At 42.3% G+C, this 26,584-nt stretch overlaps 2 protein-coding genes across 4 annotated transcripts in view; one reads left to right on the plus strand and one right to left on the minus strand.

Moving 5' to 3' along the window:
- ryr3 (ryanodine receptor 3) overlaps positions 1–23,600 on the plus strand; it is a 115,614-nt gene extending 92,014 nt beyond the window's left edge. For 2 of the 3 annotated variants that reach the window (XM_079361153.1, XM_079361154.1), the window contains 30 exons: positions 706–802; positions 1,828–1,940; positions 2,161–2,212; positions 2,316–2,369; positions 2,532–2,631; positions 3,401–3,480; positions 3,638–3,714; positions 4,417–4,490; positions 5,719–5,733; positions 7,405–7,485; positions 7,605–7,693; positions 7,791–7,919; positions 8,005–8,109; positions 9,305–9,386; positions 9,524–10,809; positions 10,892–10,944; positions 11,022–11,193; positions 11,850–11,936; positions 12,544–12,750; positions 12,884–13,014; positions 13,869–13,911; positions 14,017–14,144; positions 14,445–14,505; positions 15,606–15,752; positions 17,476–17,610; positions 20,072–20,228; positions 20,417–20,481; positions 20,621–20,721; positions 20,800–20,851; positions 22,184–23,600. In XM_079361153.1, the coding sequence (XP_079217279.1) occupies positions 706–802; positions 1,828–1,940; positions 2,161–2,212; positions 2,316–2,369; positions 2,532–2,631; positions 3,401–3,480; positions 3,638–3,714; positions 4,417–4,490; positions 5,719–5,733; positions 7,405–7,485; positions 7,605–7,693; positions 7,791–7,919; positions 8,005–8,109; positions 9,305–9,386; positions 9,524–10,809; positions 10,892–10,944; positions 11,022–11,193; positions 11,850–11,936; positions 12,544–12,750; positions 12,884–13,014; positions 13,869–13,911; positions 14,017–14,144; positions 14,445–14,505; positions 15,606–15,752; positions 17,476–17,610; positions 20,072–20,228; positions 20,417–20,481; positions 20,621–20,721; positions 20,800–20,851; positions 22,184–22,279 (4,069 nt within the window). In that variant the 3' untranslated portion in view covers positions 22,280–23,600. The remainder of the gene's footprint in view (positions 1–705; positions 803–1,827; positions 1,941–2,160; positions 2,213–2,315; positions 2,370–2,531; positions 2,632–3,400; positions 3,481–3,637; positions 3,715–4,416; positions 4,491–5,718; positions 5,734–7,404; positions 7,486–7,604; positions 7,694–7,790; positions 7,920–8,004; positions 8,110–9,304; positions 9,387–9,523; positions 10,810–10,891; positions 10,945–11,021; positions 11,194–11,849; positions 11,937–12,543; positions 12,751–12,883; positions 13,015–13,868; positions 13,912–14,016; positions 14,145–14,444; positions 14,506–15,605; positions 15,753–17,475; positions 17,611–20,071; positions 20,229–20,416; positions 20,482–20,620; positions 20,722–20,799; positions 20,852–22,183) is intronic. The other variant, XM_079361155.1, reaches the window with a different exon arrangement.
- The window catches only part of aven (apoptosis, caspase activation inhibitor), a 32,732-nt gene continuing 29,388 nt past the window's right edge, over positions 23,241–26,584 (minus strand). The window contains exons 4-6 of the mRNA XM_079361194.1: positions 24,907–25,002; positions 24,524–24,818; positions 23,241–23,875 (exon numbers count right to left, since the gene is read on the minus strand). Coding sequence (XP_079217320.1) covers positions 23,721–23,875; positions 24,524–24,818; positions 24,907–25,002 — 546 coding nt within the window. The 3' untranslated portion in view covers positions 23,241–23,720. The remainder of the gene's footprint in view (positions 23,876–24,523; positions 24,819–24,906; positions 25,003–26,584) is intronic.

Below are 26,584 nucleotides of genomic sequence, written 5' to 3' on the forward strand. Positions count from 1 at the left end.
CAATTGTTTCTGCACTGTTGATTCTGATTGGTCAGCTAGACAATGAGGCCAAGAATTGACTGAAAAAAAACAAAAAAAAAACAACCCAACTTAACTTTGGGAAGTGAGAACACAATGCGAGCTGCAGGCCTGCAGGTCTTATTTCAGGTGAAGCCTGAAGGAAAGAATGAAGAAAGCAAAGAAGAAAAACCAAAGAACGAGATACGTCAGATAACTGTTTTGTTTTTATTAGAAAGCTACCTAGTTTACGAAAGTGTCATTTGTTACAATATTAAAGAATTTGTTTGTAAAGTTGTTTTTTTTGTTAATTTGCTCTTATAACCATTTTGATAGATTTGATTTTCATCAGACATTTTGCAACAGATTTTGTGCAGATTTACAACCGATCCATGCAGCTGTCGTCACATATTCACCGACGTGTTGGAGGTCTGCACATCTTCTGTAATGTGCATGCTCCTCTAATGACTTTTTCCACCCATTGGATGTAGCAGCAGTTATATTGTAGATCAAACATGACCAGTCAGAAGAGCCAGTGGGTCCCACATTGACCAATCACCGCCCTGCCTGAAATGCACTTCCTGTAACCCCCTCCTCCTTACATCTCTCCTTCCTGTCTCCTCCAAACACTCACCAGAACCCACCCTAATGCCACTCTACCTCCCTCCCCACTCCCCTCCATTCCTCCCCACCTCCCCCCTTCCCCAGGCATCGCGCTATCAACTTCTTCATCCCGGCCTATCAGAGACTTTGGATAGAGGCAGAGGAGTACTCCTTTGAGGAGAAGCTAGTTCAGGATCTGGCAGTAAGTACTGGGCTCGCCTTGCCCTTGCCCCATGTGCCCTGCGTTGGCACCACTCTGCCAGTCCTGTCTGCCGAATGCTTCTTTAGCTCGCTGCCCGTCGAGCCTTGGGAGCGCGCCTGGGTGGGGACCTCGCCCAAAGCACCCAGGGGCCAGCGCTCTAGGCGTTCGAAACCCTTCAAACAGAGATCCGTCAGGGGTCAGAGGCTGCATGACCAACTCAGGAGACACAGGGTCAGCTCCGGCGCTCACAGCTCTAGAAAAGCAGGCTTTGCCTTTCTGACCGCAGCGGTAAGGAGGGCCTCTCACTAGGAGTCACTAGCTGTTTGGCTGTCAGATCTGGATCCAACCCATCAGTTGTCTTTTCGCTGTACTCTGTAAGTCTGTAGTGTGAGTGTGAAGGTGGCGTTACGATACGTTCTGTGGCCGTGATGTCAGTGGCATGCTCGCGTAGTCGTGACGATCACATTTCATATTCGATCTTTGTACGCAGATGTGCAGCAAATTCACCAGTACGCTCAAACTGTGCTGTTATTAGGATGTATTAGAGTCCAGCCTGAGATACTAAACGCTCAGATGATTCGCAGTGTGTGTGTTTTGGACTTTTTTTTTTTTGTTTCATGACAGGTTTTATTTGACAGAGTAGTTGTGTTGTTGTGATAGACAGGCTCGTCCGTCTACTGCTCGGATCATTCTTCATCTTCAGAGTCATCTCACCACATCGCGTACTGCTTGCATCTGTTTGCTGTAACATGCACGTTTATGAACAATCTGATTCCAGCATTGTCCATCGTTCCACTCTTATCTCCCTCTCTTTCCCCCACGGATCGCCCCGGGCATGACACCAACTCATCTGCATGCACGTGCTAGTTGAATGTTATCTGCTCACTTCAGTGTTTATCGACCAGTGTGTGAAGGTGCACAATTAAATAAAGAAGAAATGATTGTGATAATTAAAAGTCGGGGATATCAAGGGATCAGATGAGACTTGTGCAGAGCTAACTGTTCACCCCTGTGGACTCCTGCAGAAAACACCCATGAAAATAGTGGAGGAGGAGGAAGAGGAGGTGGCTGAGATGAAGCCAGATCCTCTCCACCAGCTTATTCTCCACTTCAGCCACAACGCTCTGACAGAGAGAAGGTGAGCCATGTGGGACATGTCCTGCTTTGTCGTGTTGATCTAATATTATTCAATCAGGTGTCTCAATGTTGATATAGATTAAAACAACGTTTAGCCTATTCAGGGAGGAGGCCATTTTTAGATATGGTTTTCACAAAAAGACTGACATTTGCTTGTGTTACAAGGTTTTAATTCACAGATACTGTGTCAATAATTGAAACTTGAATTCATTGCTTTTCAGTTACTTGGAAGAAGATCCTTTATATATTGCGTATGCAGACATGATGGCAAAGGTAGTGACCCACAACAACTCTAAGAATATGAACATATGCTCAGCTCGTAAGACCTTTAACAGCACGAACGATGAGCTCTGAGTCGTGTCCTTTGTGTCCTCAGAGCTGTGCAGAGGATGAGGAGGAAGAGGAAGAAGGGAAAGAAAAGACGTTTGAGGTACGCTCTCTGTAACGCAGATGTCTCTGTACGGGCTTGAATCACTTTATTGTCGCGACTGATGATGTTGTTTTTTTGTTACTCTGAAGATTTAGGGGCTGCCACAGTGATCGCTGTGGTTGTAACGTGCGCTCTGTGTTTGGTTTTGTGCGTCGCTCTCAGGAAAAAGAGATGGAAAAGCAGAAGATCCTGTATCAGCAGGCGAGGCTGCACGCGCGTGGGGCCGCTGAGATGGTGCTGCAGATGATCAGTGCCAGTAAAGGTATTGTTTTTGTTTATTCCGAACATGTAACATAATAAAAAAAGTGGGGGGAAAAAAACAAAACAGAAAATAAATAATTACAAACAAAAACAATAGTATAATTCTGAAGAAAAAATAAATAGCATAAAAAAAAGACAATTGGATAATGAGCTATTTTAAGTGACATGTCTGAAAGGGAGTGGGAAGAAGTAAAACTTATTTAATCCCACCCCCTCTCCATCTATTCAGCTGTCATGTAATTATGTTTATTATATTATGTTTATTTGTAAAGTTATAAATAAATGACTTTACTTCTTCTCTCGTCATTTTCTGAACAGTTTGAAATCAAAGATTCTTTCACCTCGCTGCTGTTTTGTTTCTCAGGAAATGTGAAGACATGATGTGTCTGCTTCGGCTACAGCTTCATGAATATAGACCTTTTACTACTTCATCTATTATAAAAAAAAATGTATGCTACTATATATTTATAATGCCATCCTACTAATACATGCGGTGGATCATCCTGTTACATTTGTGAGTTGAATTCAGTGGTTTAGCTCCATTCGAGCTTCAGATTATCATCGATGAAAAGACGTTCTAGGAGATAAGGAGAGAGGAGCAACATATTTATCTCAAGATATTCTTTGCACAGACATACTTCATCTTTTGATGACGACTGTAGCCGTGAATGTAAACCTCATTTTACACAACCCTCTAATATGGCACAGAGATTTAACCCTTTGCTTCTTCTTCCGTCCTTCTCCTATCTTTTTTTTTTTTTTCTCATCAGGTCGTCTCGGACCCATGGTGACCTGCACCCTCAAACTGGGTATCTCCATTCTAAATGGAGGCAATGTGCAAGTTCAGCAGGTTAGATTGTACAACTCCAATATGACATTTATCTCTTTGTATTGTTCACTCATTCATTTACATACACACAGTTTGTCTGCACAGCATGTTTAGCAACACTGCATTAGTATTTCTGTTTAAAGATGTTTCAATGCCTTCTTATTGTTCTCCTTCCTAGAAAATGCTTGATTACCTGAAAGAGAAAAAGGATGCAGGCTTTTTCAAGAGTCTCTCAGGGCTGATGCAGTCATGCAGGTAATGTCATATCATCTTTCTAGTGAGTCTTGAGCACAGGTCAGGAGGACCTGTACTAATGAGAAACACAGAGATCATCATTTGAAGAACACTGAATCCATTTCTTAAGGATGTTTATACCTTTTAACATCATCGTACAAGCTAGCTCATAACTATGTAACTGTGTAACACTGAGAAAGACCAAGTCTTCAGAGCAGAAGCTGCTCAGATTAATATTTGCTTTGGATGTGGCTCAGTGGGTAGAGTTGTTGTCTCTGTAACCGGAAGGTTGAGGGTTTGATCCCCAGTTTCTGCGAGCAGCATGTCCGACGTGTCTTTGGGCAAGACACTTAACCCCGAATCTCTCCCCAGGTCGTTGCTCCTTTGGTCAACCGCTTCCCCCCCATGGGGATAAATAGAGTTTAAAAAAAAAAAACCTACATTTATCCAAATAAAATAGTGAACTAACACTAAGAGAGAAATGTTAGAAGCTAAAAGTAAGTAAATAATCTTTAAACGATTAAAAGTCAACCTAGCTTACGTGTGTGTGTGTGTGTGTGTGTGTGTGTGTGTGTGTGGGGGGGGGGGGGGGGGGGGGGGGGGGTGTCGATCTGAGAGCGCTTGGAGAGGATTTCAGGGAACCAGTGATGTGTAATCAGTTCCTGAAAAGTGAACTGATGTGCAGATGAAAAGGCCTCGTGTTTGACTCGTTTCTCTCCCCAGTGTCCTGGACTTGAATGCATTTGAGAGGCAGAACAAAGCAGAAGGACTTGGCATGGTGACAGAGGAAGGTTCAAGTAAGTCACGAGCCGTCCTTTTGGCTGAACTTCTTCTTTTTTTTTTTTTTTGCTCTTCTTCCTGGATTTCCTTCTGTAAATGATCAAGCACCAAACATTCAACGTTTTCAAAGTTCACTCTACCCCAGCTGTCGCGCCACCTCTTCTTACTCTTGATTATAAAAAGACCCTCCACATCACTGAACTAATGCTGAACCATGACTGAAGTACGACCTCAAGTGTCCACACAGCTCTCAATAGATGCTAGTTCCTAATTATTAGCTTCTGTATGGCTCGTGTAGAAGAAATAATCAAAATTGCATTGATCTCAATGGTCATTTTGATTATGACAGAGTGTTTGCTGCCTGCGCTACAGTCTTGAATTCACTGAAGTTGTCAGTGTGGTGTCTTTAATGTCTTCTCTTTGAGAACATGAAGCAGGTGTGAGTTGTAGATTTCTTCATCGTATCAGACATCTTCAGACTGTTTCATTTGTACCACGAGGTTAAACGTAGTGTGTCTTTTTTTTAAAGTCTATTTTGGGGGTTCATATTTACCTCGTCATCGTCTCTTAACCAGAAGGTGGAGGGTTCGATCCCCAGCTCCTGCAGCAACATGACACTTACTGTTATTAATGTGTATGAATGGGATCAGTTACTCCTTAAGTGTGTGTATGAATGGGATCAGTTACTCCTGATGTGTGAATGTGCTGAAACACACTTTGAGGATTCCTAAGACTAGGAAAGCGCTTTTAAGGCTCAAGTCCTTTTATCAGAGCAGGTGTCTGTGAGTGTCTATTAATGATAGAAAACTCGTCTTAGAGGACATGGTCCAGCATTAAAACCCCTGTTCTCTCTCTCTCTCATTAACTTTTAACTCAAACACCCCTCACTCGATGCTTCTCATATCAAACTATGTCTGTCTTTTCATCATTCAGTCCTCTGCTAAACATTTCCACTGAGTTCTGTGTTTAACAATTCACTGTTCCTACTCGTGTCTCCGTTACTGTTGTAAATGATTCACTTATGACTGAATTCTGATTTCAAACTCATTGTGTGAGATGCGACTCAGGCCTATGATTTCCTCCCGTCTGAATCTATTCTTTTTAACTGCATGACTTTGTTTTTTTCACTCGTAGTCGATATATTCATATCTCTTGGTATTGTAACTCTATGTCCTCTCTTTTTGCTTATGTCTTCGTGTATTTTTTGTCTCCCTCCTGTCATTTAAAAAAAACCATCGATGGCAGTCCACACAAAGCGGGGTAAATAGCTAATTTAGATAATACTGATATGGCTATGCTTCCACCATGAATGTGTCCTCCATTTATGTGGTCCATACTCCCGGCTTTATTTGTTGCCCAGCCTCTTCCTCCTCCAACATGTCTGTAGGGACACGCTGCATGCCGAATGTGTGAGTGTACACAGATAGTGGACTATTAGATTCCATTGCCTGTATGTTGGTGTGACATTTGTTCCCATCCCTTCACGTCTACATTTACTAATGCAAATCCTATTACTGATGCTCCAATCTGCCGTTGTAAGGCTCCTCCACCTCTCGAGGGGTTTGACTCAAAGGTTTGTGGACTCTTCCGCAGCCTAAGCAAAGCTTTGTCTTGCTTTGGTCTTGGGGTCTGTTTCACAAAGCTGGTTTCCATACAGATGTTTAACTTTCACATGGTTTTGTCTGCGCAAAGAAAATGTTTATTTTTTTGTTTTTTTGTTTTTTTGCCCTGTTGACTGGATAATTCATGGACTGTATAAAGAATGGACAGTGCAACACCTTACCTTAAGTGAAGCCAAAAGATGTAGAGCTCCCCCTACTGACTGGATGCATTATAATTCATAAACTGCATGTCCTCTATGCTGACAGATGGGACAGGGTTCGGACTATAAAATCAAAGTATACTATTAATCATTAACATCTCTTAGTGTCAAACCTGGTTTTGATAGGATAAGAAGTCATTAGTCATTTTTTCAGATCATATTTTTACTGAGAAATGTCTTTTTCAATTAGATATTTGATTCTTTAAAGAAGGTATTGAATGCAGGGCGCTCGCTCTTTGTACAGAGGCTGGCGTCCTCAGAGCAGAGCGTCCTCAGAGCAGACGTCTCGGGTTCAAATCAGACCTGAGGCTCCTTTACGGTATTTCATTCGTGTCATTGCCCACTCTCTTTCTCCTCCATTTCCACCTCTGCATCCAGTGACCGTTATCACTATCAAGGCACAACTAGCCCAAAAATACATGAAAAAAAAAAAAAGATATAAAATGCCTTGATTGACAGCTCTGTGGACGATTGCTGCTCCTCTGGCACTGTGTCGCTTACAGCAGTCATTCAATACCATAACCTTCAGGGTCTGCTTCAAAATCTGTTCCCCTGTGGACTTTACCGCCTCGTGTTCTTATCTCTTTTAGTTACACGGTACTTTTGCTGCTCTGCCAGCTGATCCACAAGCTGTAAATGTGCAATATGTCAGGGGGTTATTCTGGCTTCATCTTTGTGCAACGAGAGTTGGTTTTCGGTGTGTTGTCCATCTTATTATACAGTCTAGAGGATAAACTGGTTGATTTAAAAATGAATTATGACCCACATTTGTCCACTGCTTTTTTTTTTCTGGAAATGCATCCTCTGTCAGGCCCAATGGTGGCCTGCATGTGAAAGTTGTCAGGCTTCTCTCAGCTTATGGAAATGTCCTAGTGTTTCACTGGGGAGCTACTGTCAGAGCATTTCTTATAAAAGACACTTTGGATTCAGTCTTCAACCTGCAATCTAAAGGCACTGGACTTGTTCTTGAAATGAAACTTGTCCTGCTTGCCTCATATTAATTGCTTTCGGGGGGAGTTTCACATATTATTAAACCTCCTCATTTTGAGTCATAAATACTTCCTTTGCTTGTGTTACATCGTCTTCACCAAGATGCCTTCTGTTCTAAGGTTCCAAGGTGCTACAAAATGATGAGTTTACTAAAGATCTATTCCGGTTTTTGCAACTTCTGTGTGAGGGGCATAATGGAGGTGAGGTCCTGCATGTCTTTATGTTTAGATGTCATGCCATTTAATTGAACATATTTACTGAATCGGTGAAGGGAGGAACAAACATGGCTGGTAAAGATTAAAATACATTTGTTCCCTAGATTTCCAGAACTTCCTGAGAACTCAAACTGGAAACACAACCACAGTGAACATCATTATCAGCACTGTGGACTATCTGCTCCGTCTTCAGGTGTGTAAAACACTTAATAGAAAGCCACAAGATGTACACAGCACTATTACATCTGCCACCATCTGCACTTTCCGCTAATGCTGATCCTGATCTATAGGAATCTATCAGTGACTTCTACTGGTACTACTCTGGCAAAGACGTCATCGATGAGACTGGAAAAGTCAACTTCTCCAAAGCTCTAGATGTTGCAAAGCAGATCTTCAACTCGCTGACTGAGTACATTCAGGTGAGAAGGCGACGCCTCAGTCATCACAGTTACGTTTTCAATGTCGGGATAAATCACGATGCGTTTCTTCCCCTCCTCCCCTCAGGGCCCGTGTATTGGAAACCAGCAGAGTTTGGCTCACAGCAGACTGTGGGATGCAGTCGTTGGATTCTTGCATGTGTTCGCAAACATGCAAATGAAACTTTCACAGGTGAAGTTGTCTCTGCTGCTCTCCATACAGCCAGAAGGAAATGAATAACCTACAGAGGACAGTGTTAAAGAAAAGAACATTTCACACATTGATGTTTTAAGAGTTAACATAGTTTAAACATCAGTGTTCATTTTTGTGTCGTTTATCAATCTAGAATCTGTGGCACATGTTTCGTAGTATTTGCTGTGATGTCACAGATGGCAACCAATGCATAAACCCCTTTTTGTAAGGCTCTGAAGGTTGAGGTTTTTTTTTTTTTTTTTGTAAATGTATTTAATTTTCAATTTTAAGAGACAACAGACAGTAGTACTGTAAGACTGGTCAGTGTTATAAAAGTGATAGTGAGATTAAAAATTTGGAGTCTTGAATCTTATTCATGTATCGGTTGAATATGTAAAATAGCTAATCCTAAAATGACCTTACTAAATCATCAGACATTAAGAAGACACTTTGTTTTTGTTTTGAACAGAGAAGGTAGCCAGCAGGTGTTGCAGTAATGTAAGCGGGAAAGTGAACTGGTTCAGATTTAACTGATTCTACTGATTTCTAATAAGCTCCAGGAGCAGAAACGTGGTAAGAGAAGTTAGTGCGCAGGAAACTTTCAGGACCGATGCAGAGGTGGCTAAACACTGAAGCTACGGTGTCTGCGGCATGCACGTTGACTCTAGGAAGGGGGGACGGGGTTACATTTGGACTACAGTACCAATCAATTACATAATGCTCCTTAAACAATCTGTGAACAACCCTAACCTGCAATAAAACACAACTTTGAAGAATACAAGTCAAACTATAGAAGGCTGGTTATTTGGCACTTTTTTTTAGCTTTATTTAGGCAGGACACGTTTATTTATATTGCACATTTATAGATGAGAAAAAAGAGAAAAGAAACATTAAAATACAACATTTAAATCCATTAAAATTATTCAAACCTAAAATATGTTTAAGTAAAAATAAATCAAATAAAATACATTTAAGGAAAAATATAAAAAGAATTAAAAGTTTCAGTGCAGAGTGAAAGATTATAATCTTTATTAAAATGGTTTAGTTAAAGGCAGCTGTGAACAGGTGTCTCCTCAGCAGACCTTTAATGGCCATGTTGGTGTTATGACACATTTACAGTCACAACTTTGTAGTTTTATTCTTTGAGGAAAATGAGTCTGAACAAAGTTTTGACGACAGCTTTCTTTCCTCTCAGGATGCGAGTCAGATTGAGCTGCTGAAGGAGTTGATGGATTTACAGAAAGACATGATTGTCATGTTGCTGTCTCTGCTGGAGGGTAAGAGCCTGACGGGAAGATGTGAACAAAGTTGATACATAACATCTGTCATGGCTGACTCAAGTTCTGGTACAACTCTGTATTGTTTTCACATTGTTCTGTGTTTAATCATTCACATGCACGCGCTCCTTCCCTAGGTAATGTGGTGCATGGGATGATTGGAAAGCAGATGGTTGACACCCTGGTGGAGTCGTCCAGCAACGTGGAGATGATCCTGAAGTTCTTCGACATGTTCCTCAAACTGAAAGACATGACGACCTCCGACAATTTCAAAGAGTACGACCCCGAGTTTAAAGGCATCATCTCCAAAAAGGACTTCCAGAAGTCGATGGAGAATCAGAAGCAGTACAACCAGTCTGAGATCGAGTTCCTGCTGTCGTGTGCAGAGGCCGATGAGAACGACATGTTTAATTACAAAGAGTTTGTGGAGCGATTCCACGAGCCGGCCAAAGACATTGGCTTCAATGTAGCGGTGCTGTTGACCAACCTGTCTGAACACATGCCGCACGACTCCAGGCTGGCCACCTTCTTAGACCTGGCAGAGAGTATGCTCAGCTACTTCGAGCCTTACCTGGGTCGTATTGAAATCATGGGCAGCGCAAAGCGCATCGAGAGGGTGTACTTTGAGATCAGCGAATCGAGCCGCGAGCAGTGGGAGAAGCCGCAGGTCAAGGAGTCCAAGCGGCAGTTCATCTTCGACGTCGTCAACGAGGGCACGGAGAGCGAGAAGATGGAGATGTTCGTGAATTTCTGCGAGGACACCATTTTTGAAATGCAGCTGGCCTCGCAGATCTCCGAGCCCGACGAGGTCGAACAACCCGAGGAGGAGGAGGAGGAGGAGGGCGGGCACAGCATCCTCGATGAGCTGGGCGGCGACGAAGAGGGCGCCATGGAGTCTGCCTCGGCGTTCACCGCCGCCTGCCGCTCCGTTAAGAAGAAGGTCAACAACGTCTGCGAAATGTTCTCTGTTAAGAACATGCGCAAGCAGTTCAAGAAAATCAAGAAGCTGAGCATCCGGGAGATCATTACAGGCTTCTTCTCCTTCTTCTGGATGCTCTTTACCGGCTTTTTCAAGGGAATCTACGGCCTCGTCTTCGGGTTCTTCCATGTCATCTGGTCCTCTATGTTTGGCGGCGGCCTTGTCGAGGGAGCCAAGAACATCAAGGTAACAGACATCCTGGGACACATGCCCGAACCTACTCAGTTTGGTATCCACGGTGACGCAATGGAAGGAGAGAAAATGGAAGCCATCGAGTCATCAGGAAGCTCAGATTCAGCCATGGCCCCGTCGGGAGACGTAGCAGAGGTGGACATGTTGGACATGCTGACGGCACCCAAGAGGGAAGGAGGGAAACATGTGGAGCCTGGCCTGGGTGATGTCTCTGAGCTGAGTGCTGAGACTTCCTCTGCTGACACCAAGAAGGTTTGAATTCAGACTTCCAGAAGTTCACTTTTGGTGAATTTCATAAATGCCGCATTTTTGAAATCACTCTTGTGTCTTATAGAAAGCTGCCACCAAACCCGTTGAGACCCCGGAGAGCGAGAAAGAGAAAGCAGAGTGAGTAAAACGAAGTGAGTGAAAAAAAAGAAACATCATCACACAAAGTGTAATAAACTTTTTTTTTCTTGATACAGCACAGAGAAAAAGGAAAAGGAGGATAAGCCGAAGGAGGAGAAGGAGGAGGCGGCGAAGGAGCCGGTGGCAGAGGAGAAGCCCAAGCCGAAATCCAGTCAGCCCAAAGAGGAAGCTACCTCCATCATGTCCAGCATCTTTGCCCTGCTGGACATCTTTTTGAACAAGATGCTGGTGAGCTGTGATACTTGGGTGATCATGCCCCCAATATGTTTGTCCTGTAAAGAAATAACAGAACAAAGTCAAACCCACACGAGCCGAATGTCACACAGTCACTTTTATTAACAGCCAAATGCACAATGTCAAAGAAACTACCCGTTTGTGAAATCTACAATAACTAGTAAATATAAACAATAACTAGTAAATAGAAACATTAACTAGTAAATAGAAACATTAACTAGTAAATAGAAATACTCAGAGAGGGAGAGAAGCAGAGCAGGATGAAGAGGGGCAGAGAGTGAGAGGAGGAGAAGGTCAGCGAGCTGCTTTACCAAAGAGACGAATAACGGTGAGTTTGAACAACATACATTTTATCGATATGAGGAATATTTTCTTACCCTGTATCTTCTTTTTTTAAAGATTTATGTCGGGCTTATTTTGCCTTAATTGTAGAGACAGAAACCAGGAGACAGAGAGACAGAGAGAGAGTAGAGAATGACAGGCAGTAAAGAAGCCAAACGTCGGATTCAAGAAATCGTATATCTCTTTGGATACGTCTTATATGAAATGTATTGAACAGTCCTGCTTCATAAAGCCTCTTCAGATTAGTCTAATAGTCTTGTTTTCTTCTTTATCAGACACTTTGTTGTTAATCACGCTTTCTCTTGCAGAACTCCTTGACCCGTAACTTCTACAACCTTCGTTTCCTGGCTCTGTTTGTGTGCTTCGCCATCAACTTCATTCTTCTCTTCTACAAGGTAAGACGGGTCGCCAATCTGTTCATCATCGCCTGAAAGTGGGAGGAGCGAAGCCGTCCTCTTCTTGGCTTCAAATAATATCAAACAATGTCAAAAAAAAAAAAAAAAAAAGTCTTTGGAATATGTTTTGGATCTGTTCTCTTCATGTTGACTTGGAAGAGTAACAGTCATTTGTTCACACGTCTTGTGTTTTCAATTGTATCTGCATAAAATCAAAAGCTTCATATTTCCATCGCTGTGAAATTTAAAATTTGGTTTTAAATTACACACCGACGTTCCCCCCCTTTTAAGTATGTCTACACTCTCTGGTGTTTCACCTCAAGTGAAAGACGCTGGTGGACAGTCGAAACGAAGGCCAAAGAAACAAAACAAAAGAAACCTAACTTCATAAATGTCAACGATAGATGTATGACATCAGTTTTTCTCTTTCCAACCAGAAGAAGAATCCCTGCAGGACTTAAGATTGAACCAATGAGACGCTTTATCACTTTGATTCACCTTTTTAAACTGATATTTACACGTAGTTTGTGGAACAGGGCATTATGGGTAAAAACAGCTGCATATTGTATTAATTAATTGTATTTTTGGTTTCGTTGTCACTCTTTAGGTCACTGGTGAGAGTGAGGAAGAAAGTGATGTTGACAACACCTGGGGGAGTGACGAGGAGGAGGAGGATGATGAGAACACACTCTTCGACATGGATGAGTTTGTGTTGCAGGAGAGCTCCGGCTACATGTTACCCACTCTGCGCTTCCTGGCTGTGTTCCACACGGTCATATCTCTGCTCTGCTGGGTCGGCTACTACTATCTGAAGGTAGGACTCTTCACCATTCAGTGAAAACACTTTCAAAGACTGAGCGCGCGGACATGAGAATGAGTTCTTCACAGGCGACGTCACCGTGCGAGTGAACGTTCCCGGTCACCTGTGCGAATGTTTTCCCCTTCAGGTTCCTTTGGTGGTGTTCAAGAGAGAGAAGGAGATCGCCAGGAAACTGGAATTCGACGGTCTCTACATCACTGAGCAGCCTTCAGATGAGGACATCAAGGGCCAGTGGGATCGACTCGTCATCAACACGCTGTGAGTCACCGTCCGGGGAATAACTCAAAATGTGATTCATCCTAATAAAGATCACAAACCTGTTCATTTTCTTTACCACCAACAAAATACGACTTAATTTATCCTCGCTGACGCACGGCACTTTTGAGCTGATGATAAACACCTCACTGTGTGTTCTAGTCTGACGTGAAATAAACCTATGTTTGTCTGACTGCAATCAGGAAGTACACAGAAGGAGAACATGTGAATAATAAGATAAATACTCATCAAGTTCATTGCATAGAATAAGAAAATGATTTGATCATTGATAATACAGTGATTGGGCAAATGAGGCTACCTGTCCTGCAAAAATGTTTCGTTTGATTTGTTTATTCCGAACACGTAACATAAGACAAAGGTCGACATAAAAAAAAACTGATTACAAACAGTGGAAAGTGTAATTCAGAAAAAAATTAAAAAATAATGAAATAAATGTGGACAATAAGATATTTGAAGTTAAATGTCTGCACATGTCTTACATGTCCATCTAGTTCTCAAATGTTTTCTTTGTTTGATTTTGCTTTGATGAGGACTGAAACAAATACTGTGGATCAAATGTTTGGAGGCATTAAATATCCTTCAGTGTTTGCACAAAAGGAGCGTGTGCGCTGGGCGTTAAGACTTTTGACATTATGTTGAATTAGAAGAGAAACACATTGAAAAACCATCATGACATGAAACACAGTGCATTAGAAATGTGATGTTGATGAGTTCAACAGGAATCTTAAAGCGGGCCAGCTGACACATCACAGAACAGCAGAATCCATTAAGAGCTTTTTAATATGTTTTAATATATCAAACTGTTTGTATCTCAGCTCCTTTTTTTTCTGTTTCAGGTCTTTCCCCAGCAACTACTGGGACAAGTTTATCAAGCGCAAGGTGAGTGTGGAAGAAGACGTGGCGGCATACCCGACGTGTTTCTCCCAGTCTGAAATGAAGTGACCACACTGACCTCTGCTGTCCTCTCTGCGCGTGTGCGTGTAGGTGATCAACAAATACGGCGACATGTACGGAGCTGAACGCATCGCTGAGCTCTTAGGGCTGGATAAGAGCGCTCTGGACTTTGACCCGACAGTGGAGACTGTAGAGAAGGAAGCGTCTCTGCTCTCCTGGTGAGGACCTGCTGTTTACTTTTCATCTTGTATGCTTATTGAAGCCTGTCGGTATAAACCCCAAACACACATACAACATCCTGCTGATCATTAGCAGAAACAAAAGGAATCAAGAGATTAAACACGACAACATATCCGTTTATTAAAAAATGTGTTTTTAATCGGCATGGCATGAAAAGAATGATTTGAAAACACAATCTCTGATCCGTTGATCTCTGACATCCAGTGTGTGTGTTGATCTTGTTCAGTGTTTGTGTGTCAGCTCATGTGACTCATCCTGCTGCTCTCTCTCTTTAACAGGCTGAGCTCCATTGACACAAAGTACCACATCTGGAAGCTGGGAGTGGTTCTGACTGACAATGTAAGCCTGACCTATGAGCACTTAGTTTTCACACAGCTGTGAGGGAAGTAAAGCCCGACCAATGAACTGACTCGCTGATAATATCAGCCAATGGTAGCTTATCCAGTGACTATGGGTATCAGAGAATTTGATCTCTGATATTTGTTGATATTACTCGATGTATTCACCAGTAAAGTAGCATTTTATTTGCATCCCTTTATATCACACTAGCAGTTGTCTTTCACCAGTAGAGGGCGCTCTATGGATTACAACACGCACCACTGTCCACAGTGTAAAGTGTTGATGTGCTGACATGTTACTTTCCCTTTGAGTGACCATCTTGTCTTCACTATAAATCTTGTGTTTGATAACTGCAGAATAAATGTATAGATATATATATATCTACAGATCAGACATAGATCAAAGAGAGATATCAGAGCTGATATATTGTATCTGATTGGTTGTTTAGACTCTTATCAGTCGGGCACAGAAGGAAGTAATGTTCGAGGCTGTAGAAATCTTTAAAATGTCACGCATCTTTGGTTTCAGGGTTTGTTTATGATCTCAATATAATAGGAGATTTTTTAAGACGTATAGATATATATTCAAACAAGCTATAGGGTAAGACAATGTGTTAATATCAATATAGTTTATGTTGAATTAAAATAACATAATACACGTCTTTCTCTCTCTCTGTTTATTTTCTGATGCAGAAAATTATTTAATTTCACAAACAGGTCGTTTATTTTCATGTACATGCTGAACTTGTCGATATATCAAGTATCACCATTCAGCGAAAAAAAATCTCAAGATATGAGTTTTGGTCATGTCGGCCAGCCCTAGTACAAACTATAAACAATATTTAGAAGTTGAGGCGGGGTGGGTCACTTGTTATCGGCAGATAATATTGAAGTAAGATTTAAGAAAAGGAAAAGAAGATGGAGGAAGAACATGAAGGTAAAACTTATTGAAGAATTTAAACAGTTTGCATATTGGCACAATATAAAGTTGAACTGGGCTGTTTTTCAGTAAACACAACATGTAAATCTGCTTTTTACAGAACAGTCGAGAGATATATGTACTTATTTATTTGGAAACCTAAATCCTTCCTTTGTCTGCAGTACTTCCTGTATCTGATCTGGTACACCACCATGTCCGTGTGCGGACACTTCAACAACTTCTTCTTCGCCGCCCATCTGCTGGACATCGCCATGGGCTTCAAGACTCTTCGTACCATCCTGTCTTCTGTCACTCACAACGGCAAGCAGGTGAGCGGTTGAGCCAGCAGAGGGACTCAGAGGACAGCTTAAAGACACCAGAGCAGCTTGTTTGTCCTCCCCGCAGACTTCACTCAAGCTGAACTGTAGAGACGTTAAACTAAAGCTAATGACGTTATACTGAGGCACATGCCAACAGCATGGTGTCTCATTTCAAGGAAAAAGTCAGAAGAAGTCTGTGTGTCTGTCAGCTTAATGTTTATTTGAGTCTCTTCTCACACATGATCCTGTCACAAATGGTGGGAAGAAAACAACATAACAGTGATTGATAGTGAACAGCAACATAATCAAATCAAGACATTTCCTACTGGAACAAAGATGGTGCTTTGAAAAGAGATGCAGAGTTATGAAGACGCCCTGTCCTTCAGGTCACATGACAAATAAATGATTAGAGCAACAGAAGGATGTTTTGCCACTTCATCAACAAACGTTTTTTATTCTACTGGATGACAACAAATATTAAAAGTAAGATTTAATACTACTTGGGCTGTCAAATGATGAAAATGTAAATCACAGTTTTAATGGCATCTTTGAAATGAAATTATTTCTCATTAAACATTGAAGATAATTAGAATCAGAATATGTTTTTTATTGCCAACCACATTTACATATAAGAGGAATTTGAATTGGTGCAAAAATAATTAACTTGTGAAATAAGTAACAAATAAGTACTTAAATAAAATTAAGTATAAGAACCAACAGTCCAAATACAAATATTCGATCTCATGACGTTACATATTTCTCTTAAATAGGACTTTTGAGTCGTTGACTCGGCTGTTTAGGATTTTTGAAGTGAAGTGAGACATTCGATGGCACAGCAGTGTCGTTCTTTTCCTTCACTGTGACTACAGGGAAACACTGCAGAGACTTATCTACGGTGCGCCGAAAAGGACAAAACAGCTTCAAAATGAATCAACTGTTTAAAGTGATTGTTTCAGTTTCACATCTTAATCACAGCTTCATAACTTTGGTAGTTTTGGACACATTTTGAGTTTGGGACTGTGATTATTCTCCTCACTGATGCTGCTGGGAGTCGTCCTGAAGATTGTGAAGTCCTGAAAGTTCCAATAAACATTCGCTTTGACCAATAATTTAGAAAAGGGGCTACTTTTTTCTTCTGCAGCTTCCAGGTCGAACTTTGACAGATTGAAGAATATTTCAGTGAGCAAAGCAGGAAAATCTGAGGAGCTGAGAGAAAGTGTCTCCAAAAGCAAAATATGTCCAGCACAAATAACAGTGTCAACTGTGATGGATAAAAAAATTGACTATCTAGCATAAATTAACAGATGAATTATAATATTTAGTTAGATTATAAACTAGTGTTTGAAACAAGGGCTACTTGAATCCGTCTGAGTGGACTGTAGAGGCTCTGTGGACAAGAGAGGTTGGGAAGCGTTGTTTTTTTTTCTCCTCCTGTGAGTAAATTCAAAATGCAGAATAAAAAAGCTTTAATAGTGAAGTTCTCTAATCCTTGATTTTTCTGTGTTGCTGACGGTCCTCGAAGTCTTTGAATAGCCTGTTGGAACTTCAAGTCCTGTCGCTTCTTTTGTTCTCCACTTTACCTGTAAAAACTCGACACTGACATTGACATCTCCATTCACTTGTTGGGTAACAGAACAAAAAAACACGTTCACTCCTGATTAGTGAAAGAAAGAGGGAAGCTGAAGGCACTTTAAGTGTTTTGTTTTTTTTAAAGTTCCCTCTCTCGTTCCAGCTCGTGCTGACTGTGGGTCTGCTGGCCGTCGTCGTCTATCTCTACACTGTGGTGGCCTTCAACTTCTTCAGGAAGTTCTACAACAAGAGCGAGGATGAAGATGAGCCCGACATGAAGTGTGACGACATGATGACGGTATGTAGAAAAAAGGCCTTCTGTACCCAGATCAACACCAGTATCCATACCTGGACACGCCCTCTACCTGAGCACCTGCTCAGTCATGGCTCGGCCCTCGGTTTGAGAACCATCGAGGAACGCTAACAATCGAGGGTTATTAAAAAACAAAAACACATCTGGCGCAGAACTGAAGTTATTGCGGAGAATGTGAGGAGCAGTGAACGAACAACTGAACATTTTGCAGACTTTTGGGAACAAAAAGCACCTTTGTGTTTTTTTTCTCCGGAAATGTTTTCCTTTGTTTTAGGTTTAAAAAAAAAAGCACCTTTGAAATGAAGCCGTGAGAAGTGAAGTCCTGCCGGGCTTTGTGCTGCGACAGAAGGCTGCAGTCAGCTGCTGAAGTCCCTGAGCTAAGATGGCAGATACCCCCCCCCATCAGTGACTGTTTATCAAACCCAGACGACTCAGATATGACTAAAAAGGTTCATTAGGCCTGCTGATGATGATTTTATAATACGGTTTGTCTCTAAAGGCCAAACGTTTTTTGTGTACCTGACAAGTTTCAGCTACTTTGCTTCTGCAGCAGTCAGGTGGGATGGCAAAAACCTACATAAATCATCACAGACGAGGTCACAACATCTCGTGACACCTCTGATGAAGGCTGCAGAAGCAAAGTAGCCGAAAGTTGTCAGATAAACAAAAAAAACGTTTGGCCTTTAGAGACAAACTTTATTATAAAAAAAAAAAAAAGATTCAGATATTTCCCCCTGAGCTGCAGCAAATATCCACAGTATGCTTCCTCAGCTTCTCCAGATCACATCAACGTCTTCACTCCTGATGAGCTAAAAAAAAAGTGTCTGACTTCAAACTAAATATGTTGCAGACGAGATGAAACTTCATGTTCCTTTAGAAAAACTTTATTGATGAATTAATTTCTCCCAGTATTCAGGCTCGTTGTGCTTAATGTGAATCTCAGGGTTGTATTGGTCGTGTTTCTCTCTCACTGTGACACTGTGACACTGTGTCACAGGTTGTCTCCGACATGGACTGGAATGGTTCCAGTAGCGTACGGTGAAGCTGAACCCAGTGAGCGGCGTGTGAAAGTCTTTGTGCTTGAACGTTGATTCCACAGCAGCGTAACGTTGGCTGTCCCAGCATTCAAAGCCTCTGAACACCCACACGGATGCGTTAGTGACTCAAAGCTCTCCTCAGAAAGATGTGGGTGTGGCCAAGCGTGTTTGACTGACAGCTCCACTGACCTGTTCATTTGGAGGAAACCTTTAGTGAAGGAGGACTTTGGTGACCTTTGGTCGTGCTCAGACTTTATTACCTGATAAGTTCTCACCACAGCTTCACCTTTTTACAACCCTCTCCTGCTCCAATCAGCCAGAGTCATTAAAAACACCTGAGTGGGTGTTCAGAGGTTTTCATTTTAAAGTGTGTTACAGCACACACACACACACACACACACACACACACACACCCCAGGCTCCACTTTCAGACTGCCTGTTAAAGGCACCATATTCACCGCCCTGTGACGTCTCAGCATCCCTCTGAACGTCACAGAGACGTAGTGGTTGAGAGGAAGTGACACCACGTCTGAGCTGCCATTGGAGGTATGACATGAGGCGTGACGGGAATGGATGGAGAACAGAGCTGTGTGTGGGAGGAGCTCCAGCTGTTTCAGACCGGGACAGCAGTATGAAGCCTTCGCAGCCGATCAGTGTGAATGTACAGAGACATCGTAATTTCCCCTCTGGAATGAGCGTAACATCGCGCCTGTCTAACCCCCGTTAGTGTTTGTTCTAGAAGGTCTTGAGCTGGACTCAAGATCCCCCCCCCCCTTCCTGAGGCGAGTCATGGCTGCACGTCTGGGCCTCATCCTTTACAGGACCTTGTTGTTCTTCATCATACTGATCTCCAACATCTCGGTTGCGCTGCACCTCAACAAACCTGATGTTTGTTTTTTTTGTTTTGTTTTTTTTTTAATTTCAACTTGAACGCCTGAAATTGGAAAATGCCTTCCTTTAATAGAGGCAGAAGAAGCGGGCAGCTTTGTCAAGGACGCGTAGGAGTTGAAAAAGATTCCTCAGGCTTTGACTGTGAATGCTTTTTGGCGACTGGCCTTCATCAGAGTGTTTTATAAGCTGTAGCTGCTGCACACAGCAGAACATATTTTAATTAATTCAATTTGTGAGGGTTTTGCATTTAAAAAAAAAAAAAAAAAAGTTTTAAAAATTAATTATTTTTGAATAATGTGTTACATAATTCTGTTTTCAAAGTAAGGAAGTACACTTTTCTTGGAGGACTTGTTTTTCTCTCGGCAGGCTTCAGAGTCAGAATTTCTCGACGTATTCCATTTTTTTTTCTAGTTTGTTAATTAAACTCAGATTGAACAGGACACGTCTGGATTTAATAACCTGCTCATTCTTTTCACCTTTAATGTGAACTGACCGGAGTGACTTCTCTCCCTCTGCAGTGCTACCTGTTCCACATGTACGTGGGCGTGAGAGCTGGAGGAGGTATTGGAGACGAGTTGGAGGACCCAGCAGGAGACCCGTACGAGCTCTACCGCATCCTGTTCGACATCACCTTCTTCTTCTTCGTCATCGTCATCCTGCTGGCCATCATTCAGGGTACTCAGCCCTTTAATGTCCTTCATCTTTTGGGGATCACACATGTGCGCCCCCGCAGCCTGAAGCATACATGAGACTATAAATGAGATCCAGTGGTTTTTCCATGTACTGAAGCGTGGTCACGTGTTCATGTGAACTTGATAAACGCGTTGTAAGAAAAGTCATGATCAGCTCTTTGACTCCTTCAGGTTTGATCATCGATGCCTTCGGGGAGCTGAGAGACCAACAGGAGCAGGTGAAAGAGGACATGGAGGTGAGAAATGCTTACTGTGTCCATTTGAAAGGGACCGAAAATCAAACCTTGTGTTCCTGCGTGCAGTCTTGTGAAATCAAAGGAAATGGATAGATGAGTGTTTAAGTGAAAAAAAACATCCTGTTGTTGTTTCTCTCAGACCAAATGCTTCATCTGCGGCATCGGGAACGACTACTTTGACCGAACGCCTCATGGGTTTGAAACCCACACCTTACAAGAGCACAACCTCGCAAACTACCTGTGAGTGCAGCCGAACCTCCGACCACGTCTACGGGTGACACGGCCTCATTTCATTTCTCGTTGTCCTCCCTCCTGCAGGTTCTTCCTCATGTACCTGATTAACAAGGACGAGACCGAGCACACGGGTCAGGTATGTGCAAACAGTCAACTTCTCTGCAGCATTTTCTCCAGAAGCTGCATCTTTTATTGATCTCCAGAAAATGCAAAAAGAAAAAAAGAAAAGACGCTGAGAGAAACTTCCGTAGGATTTAACTTGTGCAACATTTCAACCCACTTGTTGTGTTGCGTAAGTCGAGCCAAGCAGGAGGAAGAAGCAATGCGTGGGCTGACTTTGACTTTTTGGATATTAACTTGTTATTGTCCTGCACCTGAGATGCAAGTTATATTTTGTGTTTGATGTACATGTTTGTTATTGTTCTTATGTCACTCGTTTTAACTTTGCTGCACACTTACTTCCAGTTGGTGAAACTCGGCTGAATGTAGAGAGGGAACACGGTGTGTGCAGGAAATGAAGCCGTGCTCCAAAGTTTTATCATACTTAAAATATGAAATCAAAAAGAGTCAGGCACATCCTTCAGCGGGAGCTGGTGTCAAAAACACAAGGAGGAAAAGAAAACACCAAGAAGCTCCCGTTTGAGGGTTTATTGACAAGACGTGTGGAGCCGACGTGCTCTTCATCTGACGCTCGAACACGTCCTATATTAACTCAATGAAGCACTTTTAATGACATTATATATATAGATATATATATATACATATATCCCTCCACTCACTTGACCAGTTTGCTTCAGTTTGTTGCACGAGACAAATCACTGTAGCATCCTTTTCTGAAACAAAGACAGAATCTGCTCGGAGCGAGTTTGAACGTGTCTCGTACATTTTCAGCTTGTTGCCGTTATAAAACATGACGACACAGCAGGACTCTGTTTGTCAAACACGTCACATCACAATGTATTGTGGTTGTGTTTGTTCACGTGTCTTTTTTTTGGGGTGTTAGATTAGAGATAAAGAAGCTCCATACACCTGAATGCATAAAAATAAAAAAAAATTAGCAGTATTGAAATTGCATTGTGGGTAATGTAGGCACCAGGACATCACGTTGGACTGATTTTTAAACGGTGCGTCTTAAATGTTACAGGAGTTTAATGCTCAGTGTGTTTGCATCAATAAAGAATATGGGCTCTACTGTACTTTTATATTTATCTGCTGCTGGAGGCTTTGTTTATTGTAACTCATCCATTATGACCTTTTCATGACAGCCTCTCCATCTGAGTAATGCCTGATTCATTCTTACTTAAAAGTCTCCAGAGTGGCGTACAGTCAGCGAGCAGCTGGTTCACACACCCTGACTGTCCACAGGGAGATGTTTCATGTTGTGTGCTTAGTGCTACTCTTTACTACTAATCCGTTTTTTGAATCTTCATCTGGTGTCCTTGTTTTTTTCCCCCCGTCCTTCGTGCAGGAGTCGTACGTGTGGAAGATGTACCAGGAGAGATGCTGGGACTTCTTCCCCACTGGAGACTGCTTCCGTAAGCAATACGAGGACCAGTTGGGTTAAAGAGGTCGGCCTCGCTCCAGTGCTCCTCTCTCACCTTTCCTTCTATCTGAAAGAGAGACACTGAACTGGACTCCACCCTGTTAACACAACCTGAACACTAGCTGGACTTTCTCTGCTGCCATGGTGTTAAAAAAAAAAAAAGAAAACGAAAAAAAAAAAGAAAGAGAAAATAAAGTCATTCATTTTGAATTGCAAAAAAACATTCTGAAGACGAACGAGTGACGATCGGACGCTTTGGGTTTGTGCTCACACACCACGACGCCTCCTTTTATGCAAACTCTTCTTTTGATTCTGATTCACATTGCCTTCTCACTTGCTTAACCCCAACCTGATGCACAATCTGCTGTGTGTAGACACTTGATACATGTGAAGGGTTACAGCGAGACGACTGAATGTCTGAATATGCACAATTTCTGGACTGAACACCGAGACGATAGTGTCACTTCTTACCAAACCGACCGAATGGATGCGTGTGCTGCTGGTTTGGATCGCCATCGATCCAGCGAACATGAAAAAAAAACAAACAAAAAAAACGACACGCGTGAGACCTGACCTGCCTTTCAAACCCGTCTAATGAAATGAAAGTTGGTTCTTTCAGGACCACACATGACCCACCTAAGGTGTTGAAAAGTGCCGACGTGCCTTATGAGAAACTATGCAAAAAAAAAAAAAAAAAACCCTAATCATTTTTGTTCCTCCTGACACAAGCAGTGCTCTAGTTCTGGATTAGTTATAAGCAGATTTAGCTCGAGCTAGTTTTGTGGCTTTTAAATAAGTTTAAAAAAAAAAAAGGAAAGAGAGAGAGAAAACATTTGTTGTATAAAATCTAGATGATCTTTGTGTAAATGTTGCTTAGTTTGGTTTTGTTCCTGAGCTGTGGTGTCCTGCCTGCCTGCACTTCTCGTCACAGAAGAAGAAGAAGAAGAGCCCCGCGACTGAGGAAGACGAAGAGAACAAGAAGTCGGTTCAAAGATTTATTGGCGACAAAATGGTTAACTGCTATTGTATGGCCATTTGTATGTATGTAGTAGCTTTTGGTAAAAACCTGCATTTCTTTTGATTAGGGGGGGAGGAAGTGAATAAAGGAATTGACGCAATAAACCCGACGTGTCGTCCGTCCCTTCGCTGTCTGACATCTCTGATGGCGACACTCCTGCGGCGTGATACTTTCACAACCTCACAGGGAACATAATCCTCTGCAGCATGAAGAGGGAACATGATGACACATCCTCGCGAACGTTCGGGACGTACTGTCCCATCTCTAACACCCAAAAACCACACAAACATCGCCTGACCACAACTGACCAAAAAAAGAAAGAAACCCATTTAAGTCCTTCATGTAGGTCCGTGCAGCTTGTAAACTTTAAACTTTCAGTCTGACAGATCATGTAGAACTGTTTGAATTCAAATGCAGAGTCCAGTTCGCTTCTGTGGATGGTGGTCAGGAGATCATACTGTCGAGCCAGTCCTCCAGGTCCTCCTCCGTCACCTCCTGCCTGCTAGAAACAGACTTTGAAGGTGTGACATCTTTGGTTTTCACCTCCTCCACCTTCTCTTCCGTCACCTCCGGCACCACCTCGTTCGCGTCGTCGCACGCTACAGGTACAAAACAACAGGAAATGAGAAAAGTATTAACGTGGAGCGTCTTTCCGCGAGCACATGAAACAACGTCACGCTGTGAACCTGCTCGATATCAACCGATTCAAATGTTTCAGGCGTCAACACTGACGACACCTTTCTCTGTACAGTTAATACTCCACTCCTGTTCAGCTAGCAGAGTGTTAGCTTAGCTTAGCACACTGGAAGTTTGTTTTTGGTTTTGAAAAAGGTAGCCTCGCTACAGCCAACCTTTAGCAGCTCTCAATCTCACTAACAAGTGAATATCTTTTTTACTGAACAAAAACGGTTCACTTGACTCCTTTAAAAATGTCAATTCACCATTTTAACGGACTTTAGGTGCCAGACTTTGTTTTGGCGAGGACATGAAATGAAACTGAAATGTTTTCTAGCTTCAAAAGCAGAAAGTCTTCAGTTTATGTTTATTAAAAATGTAAAGATCCATGTTTCAGTGTTTCCAAGTTCAAGATGCTTTCTTGTCATGGATGGTAACAAACGATGCGTCACCATTCATGCCAATAAAGCATCCTAAACTTTGTTCGTGACAGTGAAGGAAGTGTATCTCACAAAATGTCAAATTATTCAAACCAGTAATGGAGGCTCGAATAAATCCTGCTGAGCATCCACCTTTCTCTGGAGCCGCTCTCTCCTCGTCCTCCGCTCTGATGGTCTGCTTTTCTGAAATGATCTCGACCGGTTTCTGTAAGCTGAGCAGCTGGTCCAGCTCTTCATCAGCGTCGTCCTCCTGCACAGGCTCTGCAGCATTAGAGGACAGCGTGCAGCCTGAAGCCGACGCTGGGATTGTAGCTGCAGCCACTTTCTGGTTGGTTCTGAGGACTTTCAAAGCTGCAGATGGAGGAGAGATTATGGCCTCTTGTTTCTGTGCCATGGTCACAGTGGGAAGTTCTACTGGTGTCGAAACCTGGAGTGAGGATTGGTGGAAAAATTACTGCAAGGTGGCGTGATAGCAAAGATGCAGTTATAACACTTCTTATTTTCAAACGGGCTACCAAGAGCAGCTCGGCCTCCAGGTTGAGTCTCTGATGGAGAGGCAGCTGCTGGAGACTGAGAGCGAGCGCTGGGAGGTCCACAAACACTCCAGACATCTGAAAAGAAAACAAAGAGGAAGACATCAAGCTGGACGTCTCCGATTTATAAAAAGGTAACGCTCCATGTTTAGAAGAAAAAGACCTCGGGATGTGGACTCAAAGCTCAAAGTGCGAGAACCAGGAGATCCGATCTATCCTCTCATTGCTACATCTTAAAATAAGTTGTAATCAATAGAAGAGGCCTGCCGCAGAGGGTCAGTCCTCTTTTGTACTTGCACGTAAGAACAACAAAACAATTTATCTGAAGAAGCAGAGAGTTCAGGCAGAGTTACGCAACCTTCCTGTGTTTGTGTTTCTGCAGACAGATGAAGGATGGTGGAGTCGGTTAGAAGAATCTTTATTAAATACTTACACAGACATGTTTCACTTTGCTTTTTGTATTCAGCTAAAGGTTCTTTGACACATCTAACGTGCAAGACTTTATTTTTTAGAGATGCAACAAGTTACTATCAGCGGATATATTTATCACAAAACTGTTTTTGTGGTGGATTAAACGGTTTGAATGTTTACACAGGGATAAACACTGAAGCTTCAGTGTTTGCCAGCACTGAAACACTGAAGCTTCAGTGTTTGCCAGCACTGAAACACTGAAGCTTCAGTGTTTAGCCAGCTCCGCGTCGGTCTAGCAGCCTTTCTGCGCTCTAACCTCTCTCCGATTTTCTGAAGACTCTCCAATATTGATCCTGATAATAAGCATGTTTCTTCTCATGGAGATTGTTGGAAACATTCAGAGGTGTTTTAGGTCGGGTAGAATCCGTTCTATCTGAACCTGTTTGCCTGGAAATCAAGGGGCCTAAAGAGCAGCTGTATGGGGGAGTCTGCACTCTGACAGGCCTGTTTCCTTCTGCCTTCCCTTCTCCACTGACCCTTCACACACCCTGCACCCTCACTACACTCTGCTGCCTTCAGGCTGCTCCCACTGAGGACAAAGAGGGCCAGCTCCAGCTTCCTCCCCACCTCCATCCGCCTGTTAAATGGCTGACTGTGACTGTGATCACTTTTTGACCTATTTGTTCTTCATCTACCATCGCTTTTAATCTATTATTGTTTTTAAGCTATTTATTAGGGACTTCATGACCATCAGAATTTGAATGGTGTCTGATGTGTCTTATGTTTCTGTACTGGCGCTTTCCCTGCAATGAAGTTCCTAACGGATAAATAAAGTTTATTTGATTAAATCATTTAAGAACAGGTGAAGGTGAGGATCATTGACCGTCACCTTTAGAACCCGATTGGGTTGAAAAGTTGGAGGAACTTTTCTGTGCCATATATTAAGTGTGCAGGCTTCTCTTCCTTTTATCAAAGAATGAAAATCTTCCAACTTTCCAGCTTCTTATATGTGAACACTTCCAGTTTGTTTAGTCCTCTATCAAATATCTTTGGCCTCTTGGACTCTTTAAAGAAGTGAACAAGTCATCTCGAGCTTTTGGAAACACTTTTTTTTATAAACCCTTTTCTGATATAATTAATAATTAAAAAAAAGAGAGAATTGGAGAATTGGTTTGTAAATGTAATTCATGCTTTAGCCCCTTTGACCTTTGAGAACACGGATGTAATAATTGTTCATTTAGGGCCAAAT

The sequence above is a fragment of the Symphodus melops genome (genome assembly GCF_947650265.1).
Source record: "Symphodus melops genome assembly, chromosome: 1".
Taxonomy (NCBI): domain Eukaryota; kingdom Metazoa; phylum Chordata; class Actinopteri; order Labriformes; family Labridae; genus Symphodus; species Symphodus melops.